Genomic DNA, 21,569 nt, shown 5'->3' with positions numbered 1-21,569 from the left:
TTAGCAAGCTGTATATAGGTAGACAGACAGATAGTTACATCTCAATCTGAACTCTGAATTCACAAACTCTCTCTCAGAATGTGAGTAACCTGTTTCATCATGAGTCCTCTTAAATTGTGATTGGCCATTGTATTGTTTAGCGTTTCTGTCTTTCAAAGTATATTGACTTTACAATATTGTTATTGTACTCCTGGTTCAACTCACTTCACTCTGCATCAGTTCACACAAATCTTAACCAGGTTTCTCTGGTCAATCCCCTTCATCATTTCTTATAGCACAATAGTATTGTCTATCATATTAACATACCTTAACTTGTTCAACAATTCCCCAGTTGATGAGTTTCCTGGTTTTCAGTTCTTTGCCACCATAAACAAAGCTGCTACATATATTTTTTATACATTTGGATCCTTTTCCTCTTTCTTGATCTCTTTCTGATATAAACCAAGTAATGGAATTGCCAGGTCAAAGGGTATGCATAGATTAGTAGCTTTTGAAGCATATAGTTCCAAATTGCTTTCCAGAATGTCTGGACCAATTCACAGCTCCTCTTTTTAAAAAAAATTTACTCATTTTATTCTAAACTTAAGAAATAAAACAAGCATTTCTGTAACATAGTAGAATAGAAAAAAATGATTGTACGTAAAACTGCAAATTATGTACAACTTACTATTCCTTTTAAATTATAATAAAGTTATCATGTAACTTTCTTTTTTCTCCCTTTTTTTCTTCCTTCCCCACCCTATAGATGGCTACCATTAGACACAAATATGTATAAATATATGTAAACCCATTCCATACATACTTCTATTTATCAGAACTTTCTCTGGATACAGATAGCATCTTCCTTCATATGTCCTTTGTAGCTAATTTGAGTATTTATAATAGTCAAAATGACTTGGTCACTCAAAGTTGTTCTTCATTAAATAGTATTGTTGTTATTGTATACAATATTCTCTTGGTTCTCTCTTCATTATTTCATGCAAGTTAACATGCCTGTCTTCCCACAGGTTGTCCAACATTTGTCATTTTCCTTTTTTTGTAAATTTTACCAATATAATGGTTAGTAGGAAGACCTGTGTTCAAATCCAGCCTCAGACACTTATTAGTTGTGTGATCCTGAGCAAGTCATTTAACCTCTGTTTGCCTTAATCCACTGAAGAAGGAAATGGCAAACCATTCCAATATCCTTGCCAAGAAAACCCCGTGGACAATATTGGCATGATATGTTCCACAAGGTCATGAAGCAAAAGAAACAACTGAGTAACAGCCATATGTAGAACTTCAGAGTTGTCTTTTTTTTATTTCTCTAATTATTAGTATTTCATTTCTGTTCATATACTTTTTGACCACTTATTGATTGGAGGATGGTTCTGAGTTTTTCTCATCTGTAAAATGACGACTCCCTCAAAATAATTGAAGAGTTGTTAGGTTGCATTGGTAGAGACTTTCCTCACTGAGTGTTCTCTACATCACTACAATCACAGGCCTGACCCACTCCTGAAAAGAAAAAATGGGACTAATAATATTTGCACAATCTATCTTGCAGAATTGTTGGGAGAAAGACTTTATGTAAATCTAAAACACCACCAAATATTGACTATTATTACTGTAAATAATGGGCCCTTTAAAAATGTTGGTTGATTGGTTGACTGAATTAAGCAATCACAAGCATTTATCAAGGGTCAGATACTGTACTGGTTTCTGGGAATTTGAAGGCAAAAAAATGAAACAGTCCCTGCAGTTTCAGGGAAGTTCCTGTGAAGGACGAATGAAAGCAAAGTGCTTTGGTAAACAATTTCCCCTTTCCAGGCTTCATTGTTTGAAACTATCAAAATGAGCGAGTTTGAGGAAATGGTCTCTAAGGTCTCCTCCAGCTTGAAAATTCTGTGTTCTGTGATCCCCTCACCCCAGGGGATAAGGCATAGCAGAACCCTGCTTTTGGAGAGACTCAGAGGAATCCAGGTGGGCTGTGAGCTTCCCCCAGGGCCTAAAGCTTTTCAGCTCCCTGCTGGAGCTGCTGCTTCTGGGCTGGCATGGGGCGTGTCCATGGGCTGGCTGGGAAAGCTGGTCAGTGCTTGCTGCTGAGGCGGCAGCTTTAACACTAGAGGGCACTGGAATGGGAGAGGCCGCTCTGCTCAGCTCGGCTCTGCTCTCTGCTGTCTGCTGGCGTACCTTCCTCTCCCAGCCTGCACCTCTCACCGCCACAGCTGATGTTGTCCAGGAAGCCGGAGGCTCCCAGAGAGGGAGCTGACTGCGCGAGATGTTTCTGGGAGAGAGACCCCAGGCAAAGGGCCCTGACCACTGAGCAAGCACTCTCTCTGTCTCCTGGCTATCCCCTACCTTTCCTCTTGCCGATGCCTGAGCACATCCTGATCAGGGGTGAGCCAGTGGGGATTTGGAGCTGGGAGGAGATGGTTGGGTCATAGCCCTGTTTTCCAGTTCCCCTGATTGGCACGTCCTCCTGGAAATGAACAAGGCAGAGGCTTTCCCTGATGGAGTCTCGCTGCTCTGGGGATCCCCTTTAAGAGATGTCTTGGGTAATGATTTCAGCAAAGGAAGAGAAATTAAAGGTCAGTTCCCTGGCCCTTTGCATTGATCTGGAACCATTCGAGGCTGTGAGAGCTTAGTTCCTCTGCCTCCTTCCCTGGTTCAGACCCTTCCCCCAATTAAGATGCTGAATTCACTTTCCCTCCTAAAACCCTAACTCTGCTACCTGTGGTAACATCTCCAGGGTTCATGAGCCCCTGGGAGGACCTGGTAGCTTCAGGGAAGCAAGCAGAGGGAGAAGGGGCAGCTGTGTCCTTTAAACAATTAAAACAGAGAAGATGCCCCCATCCCACGGGACCCAGGCTGGGGCAAGCCTGAATCACCTGTTGGGAAACCGGAAGCTGATGGCCATGGGAGTTATGCTGGGATGGCTGCTGATAGTCCACCTGCTGGTCAATGTGTGGCTGCTGTGTCTTCTCTCAGTAGTGCTGATGGCACTGGGGGGCTGGGTGGGCTCACAGGCTATGATGGGGGTCACTGGCCGACTGCATTTGGAACGCTTCATCACACTGTCAAGCTTCCCTGCCAGCCCTGAGGCCGAGAGTCAGCTGGACCAAGAGATCGAGCACACCATCCAGAAGATCATCCGGGACTTCGTGTCTTCATGGTACTGCACAGTGAGCAATGAGCCAGCCTTTGAGGAGGAGGTGAGGGCGGCAATGATAGGAATGGCCCAGGAGCTCAGGAGAAGGATGGGAAGAGTGGACAGGCAAGTTCTAACCCAAAGGCTTCTGATGCTCTGTGGCTGCCACCTACAGAGCTTCATAAAGGCAAAGGAGGCCACAGGGAGGCAAGGTGTCCAAGCTGAGCCGTCTCAACTTTGGGAAGCATATTGTCAAACCACCGCCTCCCACCCTGCTGTGCAGAGCCCCAGTGCAGAAGTGAACTACGCCCGCGGCATCGTCGATCTGCTTCTCCAGGGGCTGACACCCAAGCCCCATCTGGAGACCAGGACAGGGCGCTATGTGGTGGTGGAGCTCATCACTTGCAATGTGCTTCTGCCACTCATTAGCAAAATGTCAGACCCAGATTGGATCCACCTTGTACTGGTTGGTATCTTTTCTAAAGCCAAAGCAGGCACAACTGAAGAGGCTGAATCAGCCTGTCCAGCAAAGCAAGCCAACCAGCCCCCAGTGCCCAGGACCCTGCCACTTACCATTCCAGTGGAAAAGCTGCCTGAGGTGAGAAGTCCTTCTCCAGCAGGAGCCTTGACAGTCCCGAACTGCAGTGGGCCAGGTGGGCCAGGAGGACACTCCCCAGAGGTGGAAGAAGGCCGAGAGGCTCTAGAAGGGGACCTGAGCATGGAGTTAGAGGATAAAAAGTCAGGAAATAGTACATCCCACTTTCTGCAGCCAGATACCCGGGGCCCCCTGTTCTTGTGTGAGGACTCAGAACTGGGCTCGCCTCTTTCTGACCTGGGCAAAGACACAGATTCTATCATGCTCATGACTCCCAGTGACTTCCTCACTGATAGGCTTCAGGATGCCCTAACTGCCCTAGAGGGTGGCACAGAGCCTCTGGAGCCTGAGGAAGGAGAGGGACCAGAAAGTACAGAAACTGAGGAAGGTCCAGAGGCAGACACAGGCTTGTTGGCCTCCATGCTCAAGCCTTGCCCAGAAATCCAGATCAACTCAGCAGAGAAAGAGGAGGAACAAGAAGACCTCACCTCCCTAACAACTTTGCTGGAAGGGCCAGAGAGAACCTGTCTTCCTCGGCCTTCATGCCTAGAGAAGGATCTAACCAATGGTGTTAGTCCTCTGGACCCCAGCCTGCCCCAGGTTTTGCTCTCCTCCTCCCCAACAGGTCCTCTAAGCTCAGCCACCTTCAGCTTTGAGCCCCTTAGTAGTCCCGATGGCCCAGTTGTCATCCAAAACCTACGGATTACTGGAACCATCACAGCTCGGGAGCACAGCGGAACCAGTTTCCACCCCTATACTCTCTACACAGTGAAGGTAATGGGGTCACGGGTTGTGACTATGGCTTTTTCACCATGAACTTTGAGGAATAGTAGGGAAAAGTTAATATTTTTGCATGGTGAAGTCTGAAGACAATATGGTTAGTATTCAATTACTCATATTCATTTCAATAGGTGAAGGGTCTGAAGCCAACTTTTAGTCCAGGGCAAGTCTATGTCACACTTCTCATCCAATTACTCTGGCAGGTTTTCATATTAACCTAAAAAAATAGAATTAGAGAGGCACATCTGATGCCCCCCCACCAAATTCATATAATACATTGCAAAGCAAATTTTTTTTTAAATTTAGCAATTCTTTTAAAATTACATGTTTCCCTATTCTGGTAGTATAGATAATCAAGGATTGACTATAATTACAAAACAGCATTATACTGTGCTCTAAAAACCACCCCATACTTTGAAGAGGAAGAGATACTTGTAATTTTGCACAGATGAAATGCTTCTCATTTTGGTCACACTATATATTCTGAATTTAAAAAGTGGGCACACATTCAATACATTTGTGCTATGTCTAAATACAAATTGTCTTGACTTAGTGAATGTGGGCACCTGCTACAAGTACAGTCTGCAACCCAATGCAGTAATTATATGGTGATATTTTGGCTCCCTTGGGTTGGTTGTTTTATGTAATTGACTCCCAAATCTACACATCCAGCTCTCAACCTCTCTCCTGAGTAGTTCTGCATAAGGTCAACAAGTATTTATTAAGCCCTTAGTTTATGCCAGATTTTGTGCTAAGCACTAGGAATATAAAGGAAGGCAAAAATATAGTCCCTTCCCTCCAGAAGCTTCTATTCTAATCAGGAAGATAACCAAACAGTTTAAAAGGAGGGAAAAGAGGCTACCTATAGAAAGCAGAATTTTAACTAAATCTTGAAAGAAGCCAGGAGGCAAAGGTGAGGAGAGAGGCATAAAAGACAGCCAGTGAAAACGCCTCCATTTGGGAGATGGAGTGGTTTGAGACTAATGTCCCTGCAGCTTAGAGTAGGAGGTGGAGAGGAAGGTATGAGAAAACTAGAAAGAAAGGAAGTCTAGAAAGGCATCACCAACTGCATGCTGGATGTATCCACTTAGATATTCCATAAGCAATTCAAAGTCAGCATATCTAAAATAGAACTTTACCCCTAAACTGACCCTTCACATATTTTTTTTCTATTTCAGTTGAAGACACCACCACCCTTCCAGTTACTAAGGTCTAAAACCTTACAGTCCCTTCTGATTGCACTGTCCCTCATGTGAAATCACTTGCCAAGTTTCATTGATTCTATCTCCACATCTTTCAATCTTTTCTCCACTCTCAAAACTACCACTCTAGTTCATTTTTTCCTTTCTTTACCTCTGCCTAGAATGCTGAAGTTGCCTCCTAATGATCTCATTTCCAGGTTCAATACTCTCCAATCCAGCCTTCATAAAGCTGCCAAAATAATCTATGGCTCCCTATTGGTTTTAGGATAAAATACAAACTTCCCTACCACTTAAGAACTTCATAACCTGGCCCTAGCTTATCTTTTCAGACAGTTTCTACTTTTCTACTCTGTGTTATGGCCAAAGGGGCCAACTTGCTGTTCCCTGCACACAGTGTTCCATCCCCCACCTCAGTGTCTCTATAAGAAATGCACGTGTCTGAAGTGTTCTACTTCAATTTCTAGAAACCCTAGCACCCTTCAAAGCTCAATACCTGAACAGCCTCCCACACAAAGCCTTTCCTGATTTTTTCCCAGCTATTAGTGTTCTTCCCTTCCCTAAAATTACTTTGTATTTATTTATCTGCATACATGTTCTCTCACCCAATAGAATATAAACTCTTTGGAGAACAAAACTTTTGTTTTTGTCTCTGTATTCCCAATGCCTGGTGATCAAGAGCTCACCTGGGAGCCATGAAGAGATGGGTTCAAATCTTAAATCACTTCATCACTCAGTATTCTAGGCAACATTCAGAGAAGATTCTGGCCTATATTGGTGAAGGAAATGTCCTTTATCTGGGAATTCTCTCTGCTAAGAAAATCACAGATCAGTCCTTTTCCCTTTCCCCAGTGCTTCACACATAATAAGTCCTTATTAAATGCTTTTTAAATTTAATTTAATTAAAGCCTATGGACAGAGCAAAGTAACCTTTTGCTACCCCACTCACAATTGCAGTACTGTGTATCCAAGAACTAAGTAATAAGGCCAAAACCACATGACGTAGATGTTTAGGAATGCTTATTTCATTAATTCAAATCATTCATTTTTTCAACAGTATGAGACAGCCCTTGACAGTGAGAATAGCAGCGGCCTTCAGCAGGTGGCCTACCATACAGTGAACCGTCGCTACCGGGAGTTCCTGAACCTGCAGACCAGACTGGAGGAGAAGCCGGACCTACGGAAGTTCATCAAAAGTCAGGGTCCCCAATCCCCTTCCATATTTCCCACCCTCATATTTACTGTAATCTCTCCATATCCACAACAATGCCCTGGAGATAGAAAGCACCCCATCCCTGATTAGTAGTACCTGTGGGGTGCATTGCCAAAGATGTTTACATTCCATTTCCCAGAGTCCTTGAGCAGGCATCAGGAGTTTTGGAATTTTCCCCAGAAAAGAAGGAATGACTTTTACTCTTGTCTGAGTTTTCATTCCCTAACTTCCTCATCCAGAGGTCCCACTAAGTTTACTTCCTGAAGTCATGGTCCTCTTGGAGAACAAAGGACAAACCACACACACACAAGAAACTTGAGAACTTTCCAATTTGTACCCAAGCTCAGAAAGTTAAGTAGAGCTTGGGGGAGGAAGGGGTGGTGAGGAGAGGACTGCCTCAACTTTTACTAATTCAGGGGCTGAGTATCTCATCAGTATGTTACCCAGGGACCATTGATTTCTTTTTTTTTTTTTTTTAGCTTTTTTGTAGAGGGGAAGGTAGGGCAATTGGAATTAAGTGACATGCCCAAGGTCACATGGCTAATTTTATTTTGTGTTAAGTGTCTGAGTCCAGATTTGAACTCAGGTCCTCCTGACTCCAAGGCCAGTGCTCTATTCACTGCACCACCTAGCCGCCCCAGACCATTGGTTTCTTTGGACACTTTGTTAGCACTCTCTGACCATGGGCAAATCACTTAATTTGTCCAAGCTTCCTTGTCTATAAATGCAATACTTATCTTAGGGGGTTATACCAAGGCTCAAGTGAGGTAATATCTCTAAAGCCCTCAGCAAACAGAAAAGGACTCCATTAGCACCATGGTACTGAGGAAAGAATGCTGGATTTGTGGTAAGAAGCTGAAATCCTGACTCTGACCCTTATTCACTCATGTGACCTTGGGCATGTTACTTCTCTGTGGGGTGAATTTCCTCAGATGTAAAAAGAAAGAATCGGAATGAATCATCTCCAAGGTCCTTTCTGCCTCTAAATCCATGATTCTGGATTTGTAATTAGTCTCTTCTTCCTCAACCTCCTTTTCAACTTTATATTGCTATTACATGGAGGGTAAGAGGAAGTAGTGAAAATAAACTGGCTGTTTCTGGGACCCAGAGCCCAAAGCCTAAGGGCAGCTAAAGAAGTGGTAAGTAAGGAAGATTCTACCTGAGAGGCAGAATGCTATAGTAGACAGAGAGTTAGCCTTGAAGTTAGGAAGACTCGGGTCAAGGCCAGCTTTTAATCTTGCCTTATGTGATCTTAGTCAAAACATTTAACTTTTGAGGGCTCTATACAACTTTCTAAGACAATGGTTCTTAACCTAGGCCTATGATTTTTTTTTCAAATTAATCTTTTTTAGCTATGTTAGTATAATTAGTTTCCTTTTAATCCTATGTATTTTATTTCATGCATTTAAAAACATTAACCTGAGAAGGGGTCCATAGGCTTCACAGGCCTTCAAAGGAGATCCATGACACAAAACGGTAAAGAATCCTTGTTCTAAGACAGTAAGTAGCAGATCCACATTAATAAAGGAAGTTCCATCCCCTAGGAGTTCCTTTTACCAAGGAGATCAGTCCATAATTTCTAAGGAACAAGGCTAAAATAACACTTAAATGAGTTTTAGATTTGTCTCTAAATTTCAGTTATATATGATTGTCTTTATCCATAAATACTGGAGATAAGGCTATGTGCTGTGCTCAGTGCTGTATGCAAATTTCTTTATTCCTCTCTACTATGCACATAAAAGTCCCAGGGGAGAAATACTTTGTTTTCTTCTGAGATTGTGACAATATATATGTATATAACATTTATGAACAAAGGGAGATCTTAACAAATATTTTCTTTAATAAATGTACAACACAAATTATTATTGTTTTCTTAGATGTGAAGGGTCCCAAGAAGTTCTTTCCCGATCTTCCATTTGGAAATATGGACAGTGACAGGGTAGAAGCCCGTAAGAGTCTTCTGGAGTCATTCCTGAAGGTTGGTAACTTTTCTCCATTGACCCCAAAAGCAAGTCCCAGCTGTTCTCCAAGATTGGCAATGATGAGAGGAAGAGTCTAACTCCTGTCTTCTCTTGATTTTGCAGCAACTGTGTGCCATCCCTGAGATTGCCAACAGTGAGGAAGTACAAGAGTTCCTGGCTCTCAACACAGATGCTCGAATTGCCTTTGTCAAGAAACCTTTTATGGTCTCGAGAATAGACAAGGTATCAGTGTAGCGAATGTGTCTGGTCTCAGTCTGTCAGTGTAGAGCCTGGAAAGCCAGTGGTCCAGAGAACAGTGGAGATCTGGGTCCTCATTGCTCTGGTGGCATAGAGTACTGGACTTGAAATGAGGAAGATCTGGATTCAAATCCTTCCTCATATACTTACCAGTATGACTCTAGGCAAGTCACTTAACAGCTCTATCCTCAGTTTCCTCATCTGTAAAATAAGGGGATTGATCATGAGAGTCACTCTTCTTCCAGGTCTAGAACTATGGTTCTTTCATTTTGGTTATGTCACTTATCTGCACTGTTTTGTGAATGAGTGGCCATTCTTCAAAGTATCCCAGCAGTCAAGATTTAGACCTAGAAGAGATCAGGGCCAGCTACTCCAGAGGTATCCAACAAGTGGGTCACAGCATTCCTGAGTGCTGCCCCAACTAGATTAAAATGTAATTGGGAAATATCCAACAAAATGAAAAAAATACAATAAAACATAGATGATATTAATATAGGGATAGCTAGGTGGTGTGGATAGAGCACCAGGTCTGGAGTCAGATACTAATTATACAATCCTGAGCAAGTCAGTTAACCCTGTTTGCCTCAGTTTCCTGATCTGGAGAACAAAATGGCAAACTACTCCAATATCTTTGTCAAAAAAACTTCAAATGAGGTCACAAATGTTGGACACAAATGAACAACAACAATATTAGTATGTGGTTTTCTAAGTCAGTATGTAGCCCACAAGGTTCTTTATATATGACTTAGTGGTCCCATTTCTATTTGAGTTTGACACTACTCATGTTGTCTAATCCCCTCATTCTAGAAGTAAAGAGACTGCAGATCACAGATAAACAACTCATCCAAGGCCACAATAGGTGGTAAATGGTAGAGCCACGATTCAAACAAGAGCTTCTGATTTCAAGCCTAGCACGCTGTTCATTGAGCACACCCATGGAGACCATAATTCTTGTCCCTTTATGAAGAAAATATGAATTGGACTGGGGTATTACATTCATGGTGGTGCAGGGGAAAGCCTACTGAGATCAAATCCTGTCTTTGACACTTACCTATGTGACCTTGAGGCAAGGCACTTAATCTTCTATGGCCTCCATTCTTCTCATCTGTAAAACGAGGGGATTGTGCAAGAAGACTTCTGAGGTCCTTGGATCTGGATCTATGATCCCATGCTCCTGTATACAAAGTGTTTTGCTTTGTCCAGAGGCCTCACTTGTGGCCAGAGGAATTTTAATCATTATCTCACTCTAGGGAAAACCAAATTGTTTCATAGAGATGATACAAATGTGACTTTCTGACCAGGAAGACCTGATTGTGCAATTGTGATTGTTTTTCACTTTGAGAGTATTTAGGAGTATGTAGAGACCTCTCTCATCTGGACTGTTTCCCATATTCCTGAATCATTTTGTCTTTCCGCACACTTTCACTGGCATAGTTTCTAAAGTGGTCTTACAAGTCTAAACTCAGTAAGAGTTTATTTTCAAAATAAAACTTTTTTTCATTAAAAAAATGAAGAAAGAAAAAAGAAAGAATAATCTAGTGAGGTGGGAGGCTGGACTTCCAGTCAGGAAGACCTACATTCAAATCCTCCCTCCAACACCTGCCTTGTGACCATAGATGGACAAATCCATTCATCTCTCTGAACATCAGTTTCTTCATCTATAAAATAAGGGCTATAGCACCTGCAATGCTTATATTATATAGCAGTCCCAAAGGTCAAGATAATGTAAGTTAGGTACTTTGTAAACTTTAAAGTAATATGTATGTGTTTATACGTGTGTCTGTGTGTGTGTATATATATATATATATGCATAAATACATATTTGTGTGTGTATATATATATATATGTTTATGTATATGTGTATGTACACACACACATATCACAGTGGGTGACAGGGAAAAGTGGGGAGGGTGGCCTCCCCAGAAAGTTTTTTCATCAATAATAAGAGCAATAACTTATATATATGTATATATTTATGTCTATATACTTATCACTAGTATAGCAGTTAGGCAGTACTCTGAAAAGAATGCTGGGCCTGGAGTGAGGAAGACTCATCTTCCTGAGCTCAAATTTGGCCTTAAGACACTTACTAGCTGTGAGACTCTGGGTAAGTCGCTTAACCCTGTTTGGCTCAGTTTCCTCATCTATAAAATAAGCCAGAGATGGAAATGGCAAATCATTCCAGTATCTCTGCCAAGAAAACCCCAAATGGTGTCACAAAAAGTCAATCACAACTGAAACAACTAACAACAAAATATCATTAATAATAAAAGTAATAATTGACATATATCATTAACAATAAGAGTAATACTGATATATGCTAATATAACATGTTATATATCAATATATTATATAAACTGATATATCTTGTTTAGATCATATGTGAAATCACATATGAAAAATCATATATCATATATGTATCAGTCTATATAAATCATATATAAATCAGACTATGTATATGTGTGTGCATATATGTATGTGTGTATTATATATGCATAGACATGTATGCATATATGTGTGTGTGTGTGTGTGTGTGTGTGTGTGTGTGTGTGTATATGATGACAAAGCTTTCCTGGAAGGCCATCCTCCCCAGTTTTCATGCCTTGCCCTGTTTGACTTTTCAGAAGCACAATGCTCCAGCATAGATCCTCTGGTTCCTGTTTGTGTTAAGCTTTATGTGTCATTGGGTGGCTGCACCTTCAAATGCTTCTCTCTGTGTATCAGCTGGTCTATCGACAGCCACGAATGAACAACTTTTATGTGGCTAGCATTTTGTTAGGCCTGGGAATGCAAAAACATAGAATGGAGCAGCCTCTGTCCTTAAGGAGTTTACAGAGCAGAGATTCTTAATCTGGTATTCATTGATCCCTAAGGGGTCTATGAACTTGGAGGAAAAAAAATCCCATCTTAATTTTCACCAATCCCTAATATTTAACCTTTTCTGTATCACAGACTTCTTTGACAGTCTGGTGACTCCTATGAGATGCTTTCTCAAAATTATGCTTTTAAATGTACAAGATAAGATATATATATATATATATATATATATATATATATATATATATATTATATAGTAGCACTAAACTAAGAAAGTTCATGGACCTAGGTTAGGGACCCCCGAATCTAACAGAAAATTAATATTTCCTTCAAAGGTGATTAAAAAGTATATTATTCTGAGAGCTACAGGCTTCACTAGACTGCCAAAGGTTAAGAACTCTGTGATAAAAGAAAAGTACTGAATATCTAGGAAGGAAAGAGAATAAAGAATTATTAAGTGATTACTAAGCACCAGGTAAATACTTTACAGTTATGTCTTTTGATCCTCACAATAGCCCTGGGAGGTAGATACTATTTTATCTCCATTTTACAATTGAGGAAACTGAAACAGACAGGGGTTAAATGACTTGCCCAGAGTCACACAGCAGGGTCACATTTCTTTTCTCTTTTATTTTGGTCTTTTTGGAGGGGGAAGGCAGGGCAATTGGGGTTAAGTGACTTGCCCAAGGGCACACAGCTAGTAAATGTTAAGTGTCGGAAGTAGGTCGTCCTCCTGACTCCAGGGCCTGTGCTCTATTCACTGCCTCACCTAGCTGCCCCTAGGGTCACATTTTAAATGAGATCTTCCTGATTTCAGGCCCAGCTGTATATCTACTTCACCATCTAGTTGCCTCTATATACACAATAAACACTAGGTATTGTTTTGAAGAACTAACCCCTGGGAAGATCAGGAGAGGCTTTGGGTAGGAGATGCTGCTACTCACTGAGTTTTCTAGAGACTAGGAATTCCAAGGAAGTGTGTGAATGATGCTAACCTCAGCTCTTTCATCCTATACAGATGGTGGTGAGTGCCATAGTAGATACCTTAAAGACTGCATTTCCTCGCTCAGAACCCCAGAGCCCTACAGAAGATCTGAGTGAAGCAGAGACAGATGGCAAGCCTCCGACAGAGGGCAAGAAGGCCAACAAGTAAGACACCTCTTGGTTCCTTGGAGTTCAGTCTTGAGACACTAAAGGCCAAGAAGGGAAGAAGAATCACACACCCATCTATGTAAAGTTAATCACAAAAGTCCTACATAGTATCAGTGGCCAACCAATGGGGCCTCAAAGGGTGGTGGGTGGGCAGCACTGCTTAATGTATGTTATTGCCACATGGTTGTTTGGGATTCTTGGCAGGAATGAAAACTCTAGAATCTAGAGATTTTGCCCTGTTGCATTTTTCTAGGAGAGTGAGATGATTTCCTTACTCTCAAAAATAAAGTCTTAGCTAAAAACCTACATTTATTTGTTATTTTTTTTTTTTTTGCAAATCTTTGGGCAGCTATGTGGCACAGTAAATAGAGTGCCAGGCCTAGAGTCGGGAAGATCTGAGTTCCAATTTGGCCTCAGATACTTACTAACTGTGTGACCTTGGGCAAGTAACTTAACCCTGTTTGCCTCAGTTTCCTCGTCTGTAAAATGAGCTGGAGAAGGAATTGATAAACCATTCCAGCATCTTTGCCATGAAAATCCCAAATGGGGTCACAAAGAATCAGACATAATTAAACAACTGCAAATCTTAAGGGGACCATATATTAGTAATCAAGACTTCATTAGAAAGTCAAAATAAAAGTCTGCAGAGCCTATTTTAATTATTGTGTTTCAGAATGAGGAGAATTCATCTTGCCAGTCCAAAGATCATTAGGCATTGCCCTAAAAGTATTTGAAGTCTTTACATCAGCAGAAACACAGGAATTTCCCCTTCCCAGGACTCTTGTTTGCTTCAGGGACCATGCAAAGGTTCTCTCTATAAGCATGATATCTTTAATAATCTTAATGTATTCAGTCATTCATTCAACATTGTCACCATATAGCGATCAATGTCCTTTCCTTGTTATTACCCAGGCCCATATTTTATGGGCCCCAGTGACGCCTGGACCAATGAGCTATCAGGATACCAGCTCCCTCCCTGGTGACTTAGGGCAGAGCCTAAGTCAAGGATAATACAGTTTCAGAAATGGCGCCAGCAAATCAGTTTTCATATCTTTATCCTGCGTCACCTATCCAATGTCAGATACCACTGTCAAAGTCAGAGGCATGAGGAAAACCACAGCTCGGTTCAAATGTTCCATTTAGTTCCCAGAATGCACAGTCTTTTCAGAGTCTTGGTACATAGTGCCTAGCTATGATGGGACCAGTAAAAAAAAAAAAGCTGAAGTTTTGCTGTGTTGAGATCTATGAACAAAGCATATGACTGCTGGGGACCAAGATCCATATCATGCCCTGTTCTGTGTTCCTTCTTCTCACAGGTCTAGACTAAGGTTCCCATCGAGCAAAATCACTCCTGTATTAAATGTGACTGAATCACATGAGAAGGTCTTATATTGCCTCCGGGAAAGTAATGTGGTAAGAACAGAATTCCTAGGGAGCTTCAAGGGTCAATAGCCATTATATTTGATCAAGGTATTATAAGTGATTGGAAAATTCCTAAAGATCAAGTTGGGGCTGAGTCTCTGAAGCTGAGGATATCTAATGTCAGAATCTATTGTCTTGATAAAAGTTGTGGTTCCAAATGTATGGAGTGTTTCTTTTTCTTCTGTTACTCCACTTTGACTGGTTGACTTTTATAAGTGGCATAGGTTTATGATAGAAGGAAAGACAAAAATAATGAGGGAAATCAATTCGAGGAAGGAGACAACTACCCTAAGCTAAAATACCTGCAGCCTAAGTGTATAGTGAGTATTCATTAAATGAGACATCATTTCAGTTGCAAGTTAACAAGTAAATAGAAACTTTCCTCTCCAGGATGGGAGTAGACTCTTATCAGGATACATTATGATTTCTAGTGTAAGTGGACACCAAGGGAGGGGTTGATACAGCTGCATTTGATCCCTAGGCCTCTCTTGCTGCTATGATTCTCCCCACACACCCATGCCAATTGATTTCTCCAGGAGTCAGACGTCTTGTCCATCTCTGGGATGGAGTCGTTCATTGAAAAGCAGAGCAAGTTAATGGAAATACAGGCAGAAGAAGCCTTGGAAAAGGATTCTGAGCAGACCCCCAAAGAATATGCAGATGACTGCATCAAGAGCCCCTCAGAGAATGCTACTTCACCTTCAGATGAGAGCAACAGAGACCACGGTAAGTCACCATGCCCCTGCCTCAGAGAGAAGTAGGAGCCAAAATCCTATCTCCTCTGTGGGTCATTAGAGTTGGACTTTGTGGTCTCAGTGCTTCTCCAGTGTCTGAAGCTCATAGGAGAGAAGCCCACTGGACTAGCATTGCAGACTTGAAGTGGAAGGGACATTTGTGCCACCCTCCCACCTGATTTTGTAAATGAGGTCATCAACAGGGTGCTTACTTTTGGACCACTTGAATGCTTGCAAACTTCCTCAAGCTAGAATGGGTTCATCAGAACTCAGTTTCCCTTGTACAAAATGATCCAGGCTCATTCATGCATGCCAACCTCACACCAGGAGTTCTGCCTAGTACAATGAACAGCTTTAAATCTTGGTGATGCTATGAGCCATGGAAAAAGCTGGTAGGAAAACAGAAGTCTAAAATCCAGGTATGTGTCTCAGTGGGTGCACAGGCTTGCAGGGCTACCTGTGAAAATCATAGGTTATGTCTTATTAGAGTCTTAGCCGCTGAGGCAGCTAGGTGTGGTGAGGCATTGCTATCAAACCTAAATAGAAATGAATCCTTGCAGGCCATGTATTGACCTAGAAAACCACAAATTAGCATTATCTATATGTATGGCATTGTAATGTGTTTTGTTAAACATTTCCCAATTACATTGCACTCTGGTTCAGCTTGGGCTGCAAATTTGACACCTCAGATATAGTGGACAGCATTTTGGACTAGACCTGAGTTGAAATCCTGCCTCACTTACTAATCATGTGACCCTGACCAAGTCATTCAACTTTTCATAGCCTAGGTGTCCTCATAAATGGGGATAATGCCAGCACTAAGGTTCAAATGAGATAATGTATGCAAAGTACATTACAAACCTTAAAACATTACAAAAATATTAACTCGTATCATATCTGCTGCACTGTGGTAGGCATAGGGATATGAGGACAAAAGACAGCATAGTCCCCTGAGTCTCACATTCTCCTTGGGGTAAAGGAAGTACTGCCATTTACCCAGAAGGTACCATGCTTCATGATTCCAGGAGGAAAAGCTCTGCATCTGGAGCTAAAGAATCTTTCATCCTGGCTTTCTATCTGTGTGACATCAGGCTACTTACCTAGCCTAAGACTCAGGTTCCTCGCCTTAAAATGGAAGGGTTAGACTCTAAAAGTCTCTTCCAAATTCTAGATCTAGAATCTGTGACCTTGCCTCTGACACTTGCTAGCAGTGTGACCAGAGGCAAGGCAGTTCACTTCTCAGGCCCCTCTCCCTGACCCACCCCCCACCCGAAACTCTCTGAAACTAGAAGTTTCAGAGAGTTCTTAATGTCCAACAGCAGAAGCTCTTTCCTAGGGGTTCTCTACATGGATGAAATCATAGACCCAGACCAAAACAAACAAGCAAAAAGAAAAAAACTAAAATTTTCTTGGACATTTATAGATATCCTTACTCTCTCTAAGTCTATAACTTTTTTGAGGATAGTTAAGTCTTTTCTGTATTTCTTTAGTTTATACACACATACATACATATATACACATACATATATATATATACACATACATACATATATACATAGATACATACACAAAATATGGAGGCAGCTGGGTGATTCAATGGATAGAATGCTGTAGAACCCTGGGCAAATCACTTACCCTCTTTGCCTTCATTTCTTCTTCTGTAAAATAAGCTGGAGAAGGAAATGGCAAACGACTCCAGTATCTATGCCAAGAAAACCCTAAGTTAGGGTCATGAAGAGTCAGACACTCAGACTGAACACCACAACAAAGACATAGAAACTCACAGTGTGTCTGTACCACCAGGAGACCTGAGTATGTATACCACTGTGACAGAAAAAAGGCATCTTGGGTCTTAAGGACCTCTGAGACAGGGCATTTCTGAGCTTATCACATTAACTTTGTTCTCTTAATTGGAAATATTAACAACAGTATAATCTTCTGAGTTTAGAAAGGGGTGGGGGAGAGACTTGGGTCCTGGTAATGTTTCTACCACTGACTCACTGGGACTCTAAATTTTGAGGTTTCAGTTTTCCCAACTGGAAAATGGTTTGTAACTTCTGTACCTTCCTACCTCCTTGGATAACAGTGACGTCAAGTAGATAAAATGTTCAAGTACTAAAGTGCCATAGAAAGAGAAGAGACTCTCAACCTAATAGGAGATATAGTAGTGAATTCCCCCCATAAATACTAGCATGTAAACAGGGGCCAAGAGTTCCTTATGTTAGTATTTTGTGTGTGAGCCTATCATCAGAAGCACCAACTGAGATATCTGTAAAGAAAGCACTTAGTACAGTGCCTGGCACACAGTAGGTGCTATGTAAATGCCTTTTTCCTGCCACCCTCATGTATGCCTTGATAGAGTCAAAAGTCTAGGGAGACAGGGGAGGGAGATTCTCATTTTTCTTTACAAGGTACCTCCTCCTTTTCCTCTTTTGACATCACTAAGCAGTAAGCAGCTTGGGCCACAAGGTGGCAGCAGCAGGCATCAGCTTTAAAATTGAGTTTAAGATTGAATTTTCTTGTAAAAGATGAATGAGGGTCAGAAAGCCACTGCCTATGTTGGAACTTAATGTTTTACCCCCCCAAGAAATGATTAGATGCCAGCTATCTAATTAGTCCCCACCCTTTCCTTGGAATCCAGCCCAAAATCAAGAAGTCTAGACCTGGGCAGGTTGGGGCAGGTATAATCCAGGTCTAAGTTACTAATGAACAGTAGGAAGAAACACTGGATGGGAGTGGTACAGGAAAAGACTAATCCCAGCTTTGCTACCACCTTCCTTTGTGACCCGAGAATCATTGCCCCTTTCTGGGCTAAAATTTCCTCATTTGTAAAGTGAGGACATGACCTAGATCGGAGCTGTCACATATATAGCCCACCTACAACACTCCTGAGTGCCTGAACAGACCAGATTAAAATATACTTGAAAAGTACATAACAAAATCGATGAAAATACAGTAAAACATAGATAACATTAAATTTTAAGATAATCAATATGCAACCCACCAATATCTTTATGTATAGAATTGTTGTTAAGTTTGTTTCAGTCGTGTCCAACTTTTAATGACCCCATTTGGGGTTTTCTTGGCAAAGATATTGGAGTGGTTTGCCATTTCCTTCTCCACCTCATTTTACAGGTGAAAAAACTGAGTCAAACAAGTGTAAGTAACTTGCTCAGGGTCACACAGCTATTTAGTATCTGAGGCTAGATTTAAACTCAGGTCTTCCTGACTCTAGCACTAGCACTCTAGCCACTGGGCCACTCAGGAGCCCATGGGATGCTGTCCCCCATTTCTATCTGAATTTGCTACCATTGACCTAGATGACCTCTGGAGTCCTTTCCAGCTATAGATCTATGATCTTATAATCCTTTCCAGAACTAAAATTCTATGGTTCTAGTTCTAGTTTTGTCCAACCAATAGTGGAATCATCTGTAGGCCAGGAAACTCTACGGAAGTCAGGCCAATTCTGGCACCAAGCCATAGGAGCAAGACTTCACTGAGACACGCTCATGGAAGTCTAGACCAGGATAATTAGAGAGGATTTGAGACCATTATGAACAGTTTGGCAGAACAACAGTAAGCACTGGGTTTTCTTCCAAAGGCACCATGGTACAGCAGAAAGAACACTAGAGTCCAAGTACCTGGGTTCAAATCCTGTCTCTGCCACCTATTAACTGAACTTAATGCAAGTGTCAAACCCCCAGTCGGTTTTTCCTCTGTAAATGAGGGGGTTGGTCCAAATGGCCTCTGAGACCCCTTCCAGCTTTAGAGCTGTGGTTTATGACATTCCATGAGACTGGGTGCAGATGAATAGGATAGTAGACAAAGGATTTCACTGTCCCCGTGCAAGTTGTGGCTATTCTCTATCAAAGAAAGAACTTAACAATCAGAGCTGTCCAAATATGGAATGGCCTTTCTTACCAAGTGGTGAGCTTCCTGTCACTGGTAGTCTTCAAGTAGAGACAGGAAGACCTCTTGGGAATGCTATGGCAGAGAATTCGTGCTTTCAGAAGCAAGTCTGAGATTCTTTAATTCTGGAATATGATTCCTTTATCACAGAGCTATCTAGGCATATAGAATATATACCCCAAAATACATAATAATAGTATGTATGTATATGTATACTTACTAAAATACTATCCATAATATATTATTGTCTATTATTAAATATAATATATAAAAACTATTTAGCTTAAAGCACTATACATTAAAATATAATTGAGAACTATATAACAAAATAAATTAAAATACAATAAAACATAGATAACATTACATTTTAAAACTGAGTCAATGGATAGAGCACTGGCCCTGGAGTCAGGAGGACCTGAGTTCAAATCCAACCTCAGACACTTAATAGCTTTGTGACTTTGGGCAAGTCACTTAACCCTGATTGCCTCAAAAAAAACAACCTGAGTCAATATGCAACCCATAGATATCTTTATGTACGAAGGTGTCATTGTTAAGTCATTTCAGTTGTGTCCGATTCTTTGTGACTATATGTATGTGTACATGTGTGTAGAGAGACCGAGACAGGGACAGAGAAAGACAGAAAGAGAAAACAAAGTACTTTATAAACATTAACTCATTTTATCCTCATGACAGCCCTAGGAAGTAAGTGTTGTTATTATCTCCATTTTGATAGAGAAGGAAACTGAGGCAGCTAAAGGTTAAGTGACTTCTCTAGGATCACGAAGCTAGTAAGTGTCTGAGGTAGAATTTGAATTCTGGTCTTCCTTATTTCAAGTCCAATGCTGGAGATCCCCTGCATTACCTAACCACCTCTACTTACCAAGTGATATGGAGTACATGAAGTATAAATATACATCCCATCTTGCATGTACTAGTCACTAAGTATTTGCCAGCTTATTTTGAATTAGAGAAATTCTATAAATATGGAGGGGTTGATTTAAAAATGGAGGAGATCCATAGTTCTACTTTGCTTAATGAACTCCCTGAGCATAAGGTCCTTTCTGTAAGTTACTCCTAGCCCTTTTGTCTCCAGAGTCAGAGACGGCATTAGCTGACACAGCCCTGGACCTCCTGCTCTTGCTGATGATGGAACAATGGCGATGGCTATGTACTGAGAACATGCACAAAGCCCTTCATCTTCTCTTTGGGACCCTGATACAGAGGTAAGACCATTGGCTTCTTCCTGAACTTTGGAGGTAAGACCTCTGAAGGGTCACACTAACCACAGAGTTGACCTCTGTTGAGAGAGGCTAACTCTGGAGACTCTTGACTGAATTCTGGATTGTAGAAGGTTAAGCACAATCTAGGAACCATTGTTTCTAGGAGGGATCAGTAACCACTGATGTCATGGCAGAGCCTACCTAAGGATCATGACTGCCATGAAAAAAATCATGGAAAGAGTGCTGGAGTTGGCATTGGAATTACTGAGTACCATTCCTAGCTAAGGTACTTATTAGCTGGGTAATCTTGGGCAAGTTCTTTATCCCTTCTGAGCCAGTTGCCTCTTCTAGCAAATGGGAATAATAATAATGGGAGTAATAGTATACTATAGGCCCTAACTAGAACATAAGGTTATTATGAGGCTCAAATAAAAGGATGTATATAATGCATATATATAAATATATTTATATAATATAAATATAAATATTCATCTTTATCATAACCATTCATATAAATAATAACAACAATAATAGTAATAAGAGATTGATCACCCAATTCTCCACAGTACTGTTTTGGGTGCTGAACAAAAAGGAATAAAGACATGCTTCCTCTTCCATAAGCTTATAATCTAAAACAGACAATTATGTCTAAATAAACATTCCTAATAATAAACCTAATCATTTATTTCCAACAAACATAAACATATTGAAATATTGCATATATATAATAAAATAAAAATATGGTACTGATCTTTAAGCACTTCACTAATTTCTTACTTTAAAAAATTGCTGTCCTCCAGAAAAATTATAATTTTTTTCCATAGAAATTTTTTTTTAATTTCTGTAAATCAAATATTTTCCTGTTAATATTCCATATTTTTAAAAGGAAGCATGTTCCCACTGAGGGAAAAACTTTCCAATAGCTTAAATTAAAAACTTTTGATGTGGGATTTGGTCAGCTCTCTGGCACTTTCAGAATCCCATATGATTGCCTGTGCCTTGTACTTTGCAGCCCTTAGGAGTACCGTTCTCCTTCTGCTGAGATATGCTTGCCACCAACCCCTCCTTGGTCATTTTCCCTACTGAATCATTGGCATTTCTCATTCCACCCCTACACCGTGCACCGCGTTCCTGCCTGTGTGACTAGAAAACCTTTCACTCAGCAAAGGCTTTCGCAGT

The 21,569-nt window shown here is 41.1% G+C and overlaps 1 protein-coding gene across 2 annotated transcripts in view; it reads left to right on the top strand.

The window, feature by feature from the left end:
• The first annotated feature begins 2,168 nt into the window (after nucleotides 1-2,168).
• The window catches only part of SNX19 (sorting nexin 19), a 67,132-nt gene continuing 47,731 nt past the window's right edge, over nucleotides 2,169-21,569 (top strand). Inside the window, exons 1-8 of one of the 2 annotated variants that reach the window (XM_069080460.1) lie at nucleotides 2,169-4,499; nucleotides 6,762-6,900; nucleotides 8,795-8,895; nucleotides 9,002-9,121; nucleotides 12,972-13,102; nucleotides 14,422-14,518; nucleotides 15,064-15,253; nucleotides 20,264-20,393. In XM_069080460.1, the coding sequence (XP_068936561.1) occupies nucleotides 2,826-4,499; nucleotides 6,762-6,900; nucleotides 8,795-8,895; nucleotides 9,002-9,121; nucleotides 12,972-13,102; nucleotides 14,422-14,518; nucleotides 15,064-15,253; nucleotides 20,264-20,393 (2,582 nt within the window). In that variant the 5' untranslated portion in view covers nucleotides 2,169-2,825. The remainder of the gene's footprint in view (nucleotides 4,500-6,761; nucleotides 6,901-8,794; nucleotides 8,896-9,001; nucleotides 9,122-12,971; nucleotides 13,103-14,421; nucleotides 14,519-15,063; nucleotides 15,254-20,263; nucleotides 20,394-21,569) is intronic. The other variant, XM_069080461.1, reaches the window with a different exon arrangement.

Source organism: Petaurus breviceps, unplaced genomic scaffold (assembly GCF_028583685.1).
Source record: "Petaurus breviceps papuanus isolate PSGF00001 unplaced genomic scaffold, PetGlider_PUasm1.0 91133, whole genome shotgun sequence".
Classification (NCBI taxonomy): domain Eukaryota; kingdom Metazoa; phylum Chordata; class Mammalia; order Diprotodontia; family Petauridae; genus Petaurus; species Petaurus breviceps.
Note: the sequence above shows the minus strand (reverse complement) of the source record. Positions and strands in the feature narration are given on the sequence as shown.